Consider the following 12,085-nt stretch of genomic DNA (forward strand, 5'->3'; position numbering starts at 1 on the left):
GAGTTTAGTTTTTAATTTCCATTATGGCTGACAGCAAATGAATACTAAAATAGCTTCTGAAAAAATGTAAATATTACATGAAACCAACAAAACAAAATTGTTTTACTATAATGTTGCAGTACTAAAAAGCATTTCATCCTACCACTTAACTTTCCATTCAAATGCTTGGATACTGCACTCTGAGCATTAACGTTTTGGTGCTTACTCTGTGTTTCTGACATGAACCACTACTTACACTTTTTATGATAATTGTGTTGTAGCTTCCTTGTTTTGTATTTATTGATAGTATAGATTGAATTTTTTGCATTTATTGAAAAAAATAATAGTGTATTTAATTAATTTTAACCTTGTTTGTATAGCCTTTTGGTTAATTCTGGCACATTTACAGAAATTTCAGTTAATGTGCATTGTCCCTACCAAACAAATTAAATTTAAATTACATAAGACAATAAAAAGGGCTGGAATGTGATGTTATGGACTAATAAAAAATAATAATACTTAATTAAAATATAAACAGTAGAAGTTATGAGTTATTGTAGATCACAGGGAAGACTCCTGACAGCCTCATTTCAGGTCACAATAGGTACTTGCTGAAGAGGGTAGTTTATTAGAGAGTGCTGTATCCAAGCATATCTTCTAAAGTTGAGTGGAAGGAAAAACTGCTAAAAAGGTATATGTGCAGTTGTCTTTCCTGAGCTAAGGAGGAAAGAGAAAGGACTGATGCTCAGGGGTCTCAAGTCCTCTTTTCATGTCAAAGAAAGTTTTATTTTATAATTTGGAGGTGAAGGTTCCAGTGTAAAAGAACAGAATCTAAATTGCTGGATGTCCGATGTGAAGTCATTGATGATTTAAGGAGCCATGTCCTCTACTGGTGCTGGTCCACTTGGTTTTATCAAGTCCAAAGTCAGATCCTCTGAATTCATTTTCCAGCAGGACCCTTCACCTCCCAGCACTACAAAAAGGATTTAATATCTGGCTTAATCACCAAATGTCACTCTGCCTGATTGACCATCGGCCACATAGAGAGTCTATGGAGTATCGTCAAGAAGAAAATTAGGAACTCCAGACCCAAAAGAGATGAGCAACCCAAATTTCTTTAATACCTCAGCAGAACCACAGACTCCAGTAATTCATGCAGTTCATGGCTAAAAGAGTCTGAATGTATACGCTGTGCAGTACAATTCACTTTTCAGTCATAGTTCTGTGTTTTTATTAGCTGTAAAAACTGACTTTATGTGTGATGGATCTATATAATATAGCAGATTCCCCCATTTCAACTTAATTACTAAAATAAAATTGATGAAATTGTAATTTATTGAGATGTGGTTGTAAAGTTAAACATCAGCCATGCTGCCCTCATCTTCCTACCCTCTCTCCTTTCTAGACGTTTAACTCCCTCCACCTTCCCCTCCTTCCAAAACAACAGCAACCTTTTCTATTATTCTTTTTTAAGTCGCTCCCCCTGCCTTTGGCGAAGTGCTGTTGACCTACTTGTTTTTGTTTTGGGCTTTTATTTCTTATTTTATGCCATGTTTATACATCTTGTTCAGCGATAAAGTGGAATCATAAAAAGCATTTTGTTCCTCTGTTAATTATTACTGCCCTCGTGCAGCTCCTCACACATGCAGATGCTTTTCTACGAGCATTGCTTCTGAGCTAAGTGGGGCACTGGAACCGTAATAATTAAACACTCAAGGCCACAGAACAAAGACGCAAAAAGTAACATGCAACCATTTGTGCATTTTTAAGCACAAAACCAACTGTTGAGTTGTGGGTTTTTTTTAAAAATATATTTTTATTATTACTTCCACCCCAGTGCAAATTAAAGCAGTATGTTTCATCACTGCGCCGCATGACAACTGCTTTATGTTAGTTTCACATTTAATGAAGCGCAAAATGATTAACATCACATCGCTGCGGCCCCTCGAAAAGGTTGCAAGCTTCCAGTTGTGACACGTTCAGTCACTGCGTTGTCTCGTCAGATGAGGTGAACCATCAAATCTCATTAGATCACATGAGACTTTTTCTTCTTCTTCCTTAGGCATTATTTTAGAAATTAATTTTAAAGAATAAACTGTAAATGCAGGTGTTTCCACAGAGCACATGCAAATATAATTATAGCAATTAGTGGAGAAAAATAAAACAAAATGTCAGTATAGTCTGTTGGCTTCATTAAAATGTGCAAAGCAGACATCTCAAACAAATTCCAAATACAATCATGGTTATTCTCTCCCTGAAATTTACGACTTCCTTATTTTCTTTTGTTGATTTTATTCTTTTATTTTTTTTTAATTTAAGTCTTGCACTTTTGAAATTGTGCCATCAATCCACTCAGCACCCTTCCCCGTCTTTATTTGGCTTTCTACTGTGGCTTGAAATAGTATTCAGACCCCTTAAAATGTTTCCCGCTTTGTCACGTTGCAACCACAAACATCAGTGTATTTGATTGGATTCTTATTTGATAAACAACAAAGTCATTGTTTGATTACAAAATATTACACTTGGATTTATCTATTATTATTTTTTTACTAATCATAATTTCAAAACAAAGGCATTTTTTGAATTCAGAACCAAGAGTAAATACATTGTGAACAAACCTTTTTATGGTATGTTACTTATGTAAAAACTGAAATTATTGACTAACTTGATTTACAAAACACCTGAAGCTCTGTCAGAATTGAATGGAGATCACATCTTAACACACATTTTTAAGATTTGCCACAAACTTTTTGGTGGATGTGGATCTGGACTTTGAGTAGGCCATTGTCCACCCGGGCCGTTGTCATGCTAGAACAGGGGTTTGCAACCTGCGGCTCTGGGGCCGCAAGTGGCTCTTTGTACCTTCCACTCTGGCTCTTAAAACCTGACAAAAAAATGAAGAAGCAACTGAAGTTTTCAAAAATAAACATAAAAACAAATGCATTTTAAAAGAATTTTTCCATGTTCTTTTGTTTGTTTTTTTGTTTTTTTTCATGGACTAATTTCATTTAATTTCCACAACAGTGGAAACACAATTAATAGTACCAGTCATTATTTTAGATCGGTTTTCCTTATTATTGGCTGGAAATTATGTGAATATATCAACATCCCGTAGGAAAAAAAACACATAGTTATCATCTTTTATGTTTTTATGATTTTCTTTATTAAAACCTAAAAATGGGAATAAAATAGTTGCGCTTTACAGTTACAGTACAGAGTTCGTTCTTTAAACCAATTTTGTTTTTTAGCTGGACTGAAAGTAAAAATTGCTCTTTGGACTGTAAAGGTTGCAGACCCCTGTGCTAGAAGGTAAACCTCAACCCCAGCTTCAAGTCTGTATCCTCCCACCTCTGGACAGATTCCCTTTCCTTTCTGGGGAAAAAAAATTCCCCACAGCATGATGCTGCCACCACCATCCTTTACCAGCAGGGCGTTGCGCAGTGCCGGCTTTCCCCTGCACAAAGCATTTTGCATGTGTGCCAAAAACATTCAGTTTTGGTCTCATCTGACCCGAACACCTGCAGAGGTGGACTCTAATTATTGATTAAGAGTCTGGTTAATAGGGTTATCAGAGAAGAGGGTGGGGGGGCTGAAAACAAAAAAGCATGACACACTTTTCAGATTTTTGTCAGACAGAGTTGAAAACCATGTCATTTTCCTTCCATTTCATAAATATGCACTACTTTGTCTTGGTCTGTCATATAAAATCCCCAATAATACACACTGAGGTTTGTGATTTTAATGTGAGAAAATGTGAAAAAAAAAAGCCTAAGGGGTTTGAATACTTTTGCAAGGCACTGTACATAGGCACTTTGGACAAAGCTGGCATGTGATCTTGCCCTTTAGCGTAGCTCTAAAACACTCTACTGTAACAGGTTCTCATGCTGTATTGTTGCTTATCCCCTCTCTCCTGTCTCTTCTCCTCTCTTTCTCTTTACATACGTAACCTCTAATGTATCTGCTATCTAAAAAGTGCCCATTAATGGTAAGTTTTCCCAAGTGGCCCCTGGGTTGGGGGAAGGAGGTGGTGTTTTTTTCTTTTACTCAGACAGTAAGCCGACAACCGGCTGCTTCTGACATTCTGACGTTGATTGCATGACAAGTGGACATGTTAGCATCTCACCACCAAGCTACCATTAGCTTAGCATGGACGAAATACATACATTGCCCCATGGCAGCATCATCCCATGCATTCTCCTCCCATCTCCGTGTCCCTTCCTGGGTTCTTTCTATTATTTAGTTTTTAATTAAATGTAATACTTATATTTCTTTTTAATATTTTTCATGGTTCAAGGGAAGTTTGGGTGGCAGGGGTTGAATCCACTCTGTGTCTTTGTGATGCTTCTGATGGTGCCTGCTGCAACATGCTCACTGTGGCCCCCACTGCACCCTCTCCTCCTCACATCTTCCTCCATGTTTTTGGACATCCTCCATCATTCGCTGGCTCCCCCCAAAAGCATTTGTGCCTCATTTCTGCCACCGACTGGAGAACAGTATGAAAGAGCTGGAACGGACTTTGGTTCTCAGTATGAGCCGCAGCCCAAACCAGCGTACTGTTCTGCCAGTAAACTGAAGTAAACCTGTTGTTTTTGCAGCATCTTCATGACATTTTTTACGATGACCTCTACTGTTTCTCACAGTTGTGGCCCAAACATGTCTTATTCTTACAGACGCCATGTTTAAAAGCGTGGTGGTGCTAGCGCCTTACCTAAAGGGCCTCATAGATGACCGAGTTTTCCAGCTATAATAAGACAGATGGACCTGAACCTTCCCACCACATGACTCATCCTATTACTCAATGATGTTGTGTTATTGTGACCATCCATAACAAACAGATTACTAGCCGAGAGTTGTTTGTCAATCTGGAGGGTGGTGACATAATGCTTAACAGTAAATGAGATAATGTACCATCTGTGTATGAAACATTAAGCAATCTGAAAAGTGACAAAACCTAAATCTGCTTATCTCAGGTTTATACAGTGCCTTGCAAAAATATTCCAAGCCTTTGAACTTTCACAACCTGTCGCATTGCAAACACAAACTTCAACATTTTGTTAGGATTATCTTTTTCCTTTTTTTTGAAGACCAACAAAAAGTAGTGTTTAATTGTGAAATGGAAGGAAAATGAGACATGGTTGTTTACAAAGAAAAGTTTGAAAGTGTGCCATGCATTTGAATTATTCAGTCCCACTTTGCATTTGAATTAAGAAACATGGTGGTGGCAGCATCATGCTGTGGGAATGTGGTGGTCAGACAAATCAAGTATTGCACTTTGTGGGTGAAATACAAAAACTGTGTGGAGGAAATGGAATATTCTTCATCTGCAACAGGGATGCTGGTCAGAAAGTATGGGAAGCAGGATGGAAAGAGCTAAAAACTTTGCTAGAAATACCGTGGAACGGTTTGGACAAAGCATATTTGTGTGTTTAAAATGGCCTAGTCAAAGACCTGGATTAAGTGTAGTTGAGAATTTATGGCAAAAGCTTGAATATAAATATTCACAGTTGCTCTCTGTCCAATCTGACAGAGCTTGAGCTATTTTGCAAAAAATAATGTGTGAAAACTGCAAAGCTTAAAGGTCTAACTGCAATGAAAGGTAAAACTCAGATGCATGTCACAATTTTCAGATTCTTCATTGTAGAAACAATGCTTTAAATCATGTCTCTTTTTGTTTCCATTTTACAATTATGCACTTCAAGATCCTGATGAAGTTTGTGGTTGAAACGTGACGTTGAAACATGATGACTCAAAAAAAAAACAACGTTTTAAGTTTTAAGAGGACTTTTGTATAACAGAGTATTAGACCTACACTAAGAAAAACTAAAATATGTAAAAAACATAAACATTACGAGAATATAGCCATAGTATTATAGAATAAAGTCGTAATAATATAAGAATAAAGTCAATCTTATGAGAATAAAGTCATAATATTTCCAGAATAAAGTCATAATATTTCCATAATAAAGTCATATTACAATAATAAGGTCATGGTATTACAAGATTAAAGTCATATCATGGTAACAAAGTCAAAATAGTACTACAAAGTCAACATCACTAGAATAAAGTCATATTATTATACTACGAATTTATTCATGTATTATTTTGACTTGACTCTCGTACAACTTTATTTTCACAAGTTTATATTTTTTATTTTCTTAGTGTGGCCTTAATACTCTGTCATACTTTTGCAAGGAACTTCATGTCTAAATTAACAGAAAATCTTTTATCGTTTACTGCTTCAAGCCTCATGTCACCCAGATGTAATCCACTGATGCGTGTTCAGCTCCTCTTCCTCTGTCCTTAAGTTCCTTGTCCTGTCTCTGTTTTCTTGCCCCTCGCTCCCCGCCAGATGAGAGCCAGAACATGGGCAGCGACACCAGCAGCCTGGTGCAGTCGCACACTCACTCCCTGAGGAAGCGGGAGCCGGTGGACGTGCCTTACCAGACGGGTCAGCTGCACCCGGCGATCCGCGTCGCCGACCTCCTGCAGCACATCACCCAGATGAAATGCGCCGAGGGCTACGGCTTCAAGGAGGAGTACGAGGTAGGATGCAGCCCGGCTGCCGCCGCCGCCGCCCTCCCTCATAAGATGCTGCTAACATCTCCTCAGAGGTTCTTCAGTGTTTAACAACCTAAAACAAGGCTTCATCTGTGTCACTGCGTGCAGTCTGTTTTTTTCTTCTTTGTTTGTGTCTGGTTTGTAGCATGCAGCAGAACTGGTTTGTTTCCCCCTCCAGATTCACTTTTTTGATGAATTGTTAATGTGCCCCGTTGCAGTTTTTGTGTTTTGTTTTGATGATCATCTGTTCCTTGCTGTTCAGAGCAATGTGGTGAGTGAGTGAGTATTCTTGTGTTCTGATGCTGTAGGCGCCATGTGTCAAACTCAAGGCCCAGGGGCCAAATCTGGCCCGCCATAGATTTTTATAAATAGCACTTAAAATGCTCAAATATTAAATTTAATCAACTTATTATTCGATTAAATATTATTTAAAAGATCAAATCAAAGCAGTTTTTACCTGCATGCAGAAAAAATATCACTCAGTCCCTCTAGTTTTTCACGGTTGTGGAAATTCATGCAAAATCAACAGACCCCTGCATCTTTTTTTTTGCGCCAATGCATAATTTTGAGTTTATTGCAAATTTTCTGCAAAAATAGTCAAAAACATTGTGTTTAAGTGACTATCTCCCACCTGAAGGTGGCAGTATATCTTATTTCTACTACTTCTTCAGCTTAAGATATAGTCCGTGGTCGATGTGGCGACTCGCAGAGCTGGGCAGAGTACCCAAAAATTCTCAAGTAAGAATAGCACTACTTCAACGTAGTTTGACTCAAGTAAAAGTAAAAAGTAGCTGTCTAAGAAATTACTCAAGTAAGAGTAAAAAAGTATTTGATTAAAAAGTCTACTCAAGTAGTGAGTAACTGATGAAAACATGAATCATTTATTATTTAAGAATTCCATAAAGAGACGGACCAAAATATAAAGTTAAGTGGAAATTTTGGTATTTTAAAGACCAAAATGACAATAATTTAAATAAATCACAAAAAATAACAAAATCAGGTAAAATAAAAACAAATCCAAATGAAACTTTAACAAAATTGCAGGTGTGTTTCTGTGCCATGTTTGTTTTTCATTCAGTGGGTAGAAAATCCAAAAATGTTACCAAAGTAAGAGTAGAAATACTTAATAAAATAACTCGAGTAGAAGTAAAATGTACACCATAATAGAAAACACTCCTAAAAGTACTTTTTTTTTTCAAAAACATTACTCACGTAAATGTAATTGAGTACTACACAACTTTGATGGCGAGAAACAAATAGTCACGTTTCCATTATACATAAGCGCAAATATTGCAGAATTCCTCACAAATATTTTATAAATCAGCACCACAAAATCAGATTATGATTGCAAAAAAATTACAAAAACAATAGTGAAATCCTGGAGGGTCTGATCAATACAAAAAGATGTTCAATATTATTTAATTTTAAGAAGTATTCATTGAATGCAGAGACAGCTACGTGTTAATATTGTATTGGTTTGTTAATGGGTTTTATCGATGCATTCTGACACAACCAGCTCTCGAGAACATTCAGGATCTTTATGAAAATGAGTTTGACACTGCTGCTGTAGCCTGTAGCCTCCCTCCCTCCACTCTGTAAGAACCCCTCCTTCACCTGAAGCAGGTCTGATTGGGGTCCACTGAAGGCAGCCAAGCGCACTCTCTCGCAACACCACCTGTTATCTGACACCAAAACAAAGGATTTTGCCACAGCAGAGCATCATTCTTGTTTTCTCTCATTAGCGTGAGAGGATGGCGGGGCTTTGGCGGCACTCCAGCCTCCTCGCCATCCCTCCGCACCCCCACCAACCAGCCTTTTCAAAGAGGCTTCAGGCTAAACTTTTTAAATCATCTGTCTTTGCTATCTTGTCTGCATCTGTCCTGCATCACAGTGGCGTTTTTATCTGCTGCTGCGGCCTCTTCCTTCAAACTGAAATCATCATCGTCACCTTTCTCCTTCCAGATCCTCTCATTTTTAATAACTCGCCTCACATCTCTGCTCACATTTTCAGATCATTTCGCTTGTTCGTTATTTTCTGCGGTTTTCTTATTCACACCTCCTCTGTTCATTACTCTCTTTTCGTTTCCCACCTTGCGAGCTATATGTGGTCCAGATTCATCAGTAATTCACTTCGCTCTTCCTCCTCATGACTGGGGAAGAAAATAATAGAGCTTTGCCCGATACACCCCCATCGCACAGATATTAAAAGGACGCCACATGACAAAAGTAGCTGTTAAAATAAAATAACAGCATATTAATTTGTTTTGAACTTTTTCACTTTTTGTCACATTTGTCGTAAACTTCAACTCATTTGATTGTGATTTGATGTGGCAGAACAACTCAAAGTAATGCAAAGCTGTGAAGTGGAATGAAGTTTTTCAGAGCTGCAGCCTCTAACAGACTTTCTTCATCATCGCGCTGTACTTTGCCTAATTGATCTTACTACTAAATCAGCCAGCATCTCTTTTCCTCCTGCAGAAAAGCATCACCTCAGGATGATGCTTCCACCACCATGTTTCATTAACTAGATGAGCAACTAGGAGTGTTAGTTTCCAGGCACACATAATACAACTAAATAAAATAAACCATTAATTAAATTTTTTTTTCACATTTTTGTACTTCCATTTGGGTCACAGCTGCTTCTAAAATACAACCCAAATGCTTCCAAAACCACCCAGATTTTTTTAATGTCTGGAAATTGAGCCATTTCAAAAACCTCCCAATTGTTGAGTCACAATCAACGTTACTTAGCAACCCGAGATGAGCTCCAGCATGTTTGGTCAGCAGGTTTTACCACTGTATTCACTGAACAAAGGCTGCTGAAAAGACAAGTGTTTTGCTGTTTATTTACCATCCAGAAATCACTTCTTGCATTCTACCTGGTTGAGCAGGAGGCTCTACTTCTGTTTTTCAAAGCCATTTTCATGTGGGAGTGTAAACGTTGAGTTTGGGGGCGTGGCCAGCAGCAGCCTTCTTGGATTTAAAGCAGTGCTTCTCAATTCCAGTCCTCAGGCTCCCCTGCTCTGTATGTTTTAGATGTACATCTATTCCAGAGTAGCTGATTCAAATGATTGCATGACCATTAAGTGCTGCAGAAGCCTGTTAATCACCCACATATTCAGTCCAGGTGTGTGGCAGAAGGGAAACACCTAAAACATGCAGGGCAGGGGGGTGTGAGGACCGGAATTGAGAAACGCTGATTTAAAGTGACAGGACCGCCTGAAACAGATCATTCTGTCTGTCTTAGGCAGCAGCAATGTGTTTGCAGTAACTCTCTCCCTGAGCTTGATACATTTGTTGATCTTCATGATGCTGTTTGTTCGTTACTTTTCTCCAACAAACCTCTGAGGCCTTCAGAGTACAGCTGTATTTATGCTGAGATTAAATTACACAGACGTGGACTCTACTTTCTGATTTGGTGACAACTGAAGGTGGTTGCCGGTACCAGAGTTTATTTTTTATGAAAACTGTGATTCATTTTTCTTCCACTTCACAATTATGTTTATTTTGAGATTTTTTTTCACCAAACAAATTCTAAAAAAAGCCCGTTTGGTGCTTTAAATGTGCGATGGAGCTCATTCTCACTCGGCCAGGCGAATCCATTGTGAATGTTGTGTCCTTCTGCTGTCCCCTCTATCTCCGTCTCTCTTAAGGTTAATGCCCTTTTTAATTGTTTATTTCTGATTATGAGATAGGAGCCTACAGTGCACCTCTAAACCTGTTGACTTACACTGTACTATATCTCTCTCTGACCCATGCTTCTTGTTATTCTGTACGTTAACTTTGGATCAGATAAACGAGGTAAGCCAATACTTTTGGTTACTTGTGAGTTTTGTATTTTTTCAGTTTTTTTTTTGTTTGTTTGGGAGTTTTTTTTTAGAAAATGATAAAAAGTAAGTTTACAGATCAGTAGTGGTTGTGGGCTACTTCTAAGATCCTGTGAGGATAAATGGCACACATTGCTGATTTAATCTGAAAAGGGCATTTACCAACAGATGTTTTGTGAAGTTACTAAGTGTTTAACAGTGTCCAGAAGCAGCTACTATTACTGTGAAATGATTTATTAGATTACAGAAACAAATGAATGAAAGGCAGTCAGCAAGCTACAAATTGCTATTTCTACTCTGGACTATAAAGCGACACTGTAAAACACTTTCATACTTTGTAAAAGCTTTCCCAAGGCAGATCGGAAATAAGCTATAACAAAGTATCTGCATGTGTGAATTGTCCTGCACGTTGCTGCACAGTTTGAGAGAAGAAAACAAGCTTCTGATTCATCAACATCACCATGCCGTCGTTGTCTTGCACTTGTTATCAGCTTGTTTCATCAGAGCAAACATTTGTGCATCATCTACATGGCTGTGAAAGTCCTGACGGTGGGTTCTGGTCAATTTGGTCCCTTTGCCAATTCATCCTTCTATTTTTTTCCCTTCATCTACCTCCATTTGGTACAAATATGTACTTAACAATTTCTCACCTGCTTATTTATCTTCTTAATAATTGATATTGATGAAATACAGTATGGAGAAAAATACATTCTTAAACTGAAAAAAGCCGTTTTTGCCAAACATTTGTTTCTGTATTGCACCATATTTCTACATAAAGCCTTATTATAGAGCGACATGCCACAAAAGTAAGGCATATTTTTAAGCATCTACACAATTCTATATATTTTCCATCAAAAAAATGTATTTTTTTTTATATCTATAAATGGAACATGTTCCTTTTAAATAAAATCTTTCAATTAAAAATAGAGTGGACTCTTGATATTCATGGATATTAGGGATCACAACTGGCCCTGCAGCAGCTAAAATCCACAAATACTTGAGAACCCGTCTAAAAACACTTAAAATGGCTTATTTTAATAGTTCAAACACCAAATATACATTTAAACTCATTACAGTGGAAACCTTTTTAGCACTACTACATAACCCAACATCTATACTAGTCTTCCTTATCTCCAATTCGGGGTTGCAGCCAATCAGCACCAAGGAACATAAATTCCACTTCTGGATTGGCTGCTTTGCAAACGCCAGACAGTAGCGTGTCAAGTGGAATTGAACTTAGATATTTTTAGCTTCCCAAGCTGCATTTTTTCCCCCAATATCTTGGATGCGTGCTAAGAAAAAATCTAAAGGCATACGGATTCATGTTGTATGGAAAAATGTTGACTCTGCAAATACTGAAGCACAAATAGACGGAGATCCACTGAACCACATTTCCTTACAATAGACTCTGAACAGGTTATGAAAACTAATCTTACTTTTCATTTAAAAAAAATGGAAAATTGCAAAGTGAAAATCCTTGCCCACCTTAAATTTTTTACATTTAACCCACAGAATCCCAACAATTCTGTCTGAATGTGTTCCCTTTTCTAAACCATTAAGTGGCTTATTATTGCAAAAACAAGTCGCCAAACTAGCCTGCTTCAGCAATTTCTACACCTTTTCTTCAGTTTTACCCTTACCATGCTGTATGTCAAGCACTCTGCTTTACAGGGACTGCAGGGAATGTGGTCTGCCTTTTACTTACGGTTAAGTGGTTCAGA

The 12,085-nt window shown here is 37.8% G+C and overlaps 1 protein-coding gene across 11 annotated transcripts in view; it reads left to right on the forward strand.

Annotated features, from left to right (window-relative positions):
* Positions 1–12,085, forward strand: part of ptprm (protein tyrosine phosphatase, receptor type M) — a 197,334-nt gene that overhangs the window by 145,656 nt on the left and 39,593 nt on the right. For 4 of the 11 annotated variants that reach the window (XM_023335488.1, XM_023335492.1, XM_023335493.1 and 1 more), the window contains one exon: positions 6,329–6,522. In XM_023335488.1, the coding sequence (XP_023191256.1) occupies positions 6,329–6,522 (194 nt within the window). Of the gene's footprint in view, positions 1–3,952; positions 3,965–6,328; positions 6,523–10,329; positions 10,339–12,085 lie in introns of all 11 variants that reach the window. The other 7 variants (XM_023335485.1, XM_023335484.1, XM_023335490.1 and 4 more) reach the window with 3 other exon arrangements.

Source organism: Xiphophorus maculatus, chromosome 6, assembly GCF_002775205.1.
Source record: "Xiphophorus maculatus strain JP 163 A chromosome 6, X_maculatus-5.0-male, whole genome shotgun sequence".
In the NCBI taxonomy this organism is placed as follows: domain Eukaryota; kingdom Metazoa; phylum Chordata; class Actinopteri; order Cyprinodontiformes; family Poeciliidae; genus Xiphophorus; species Xiphophorus maculatus.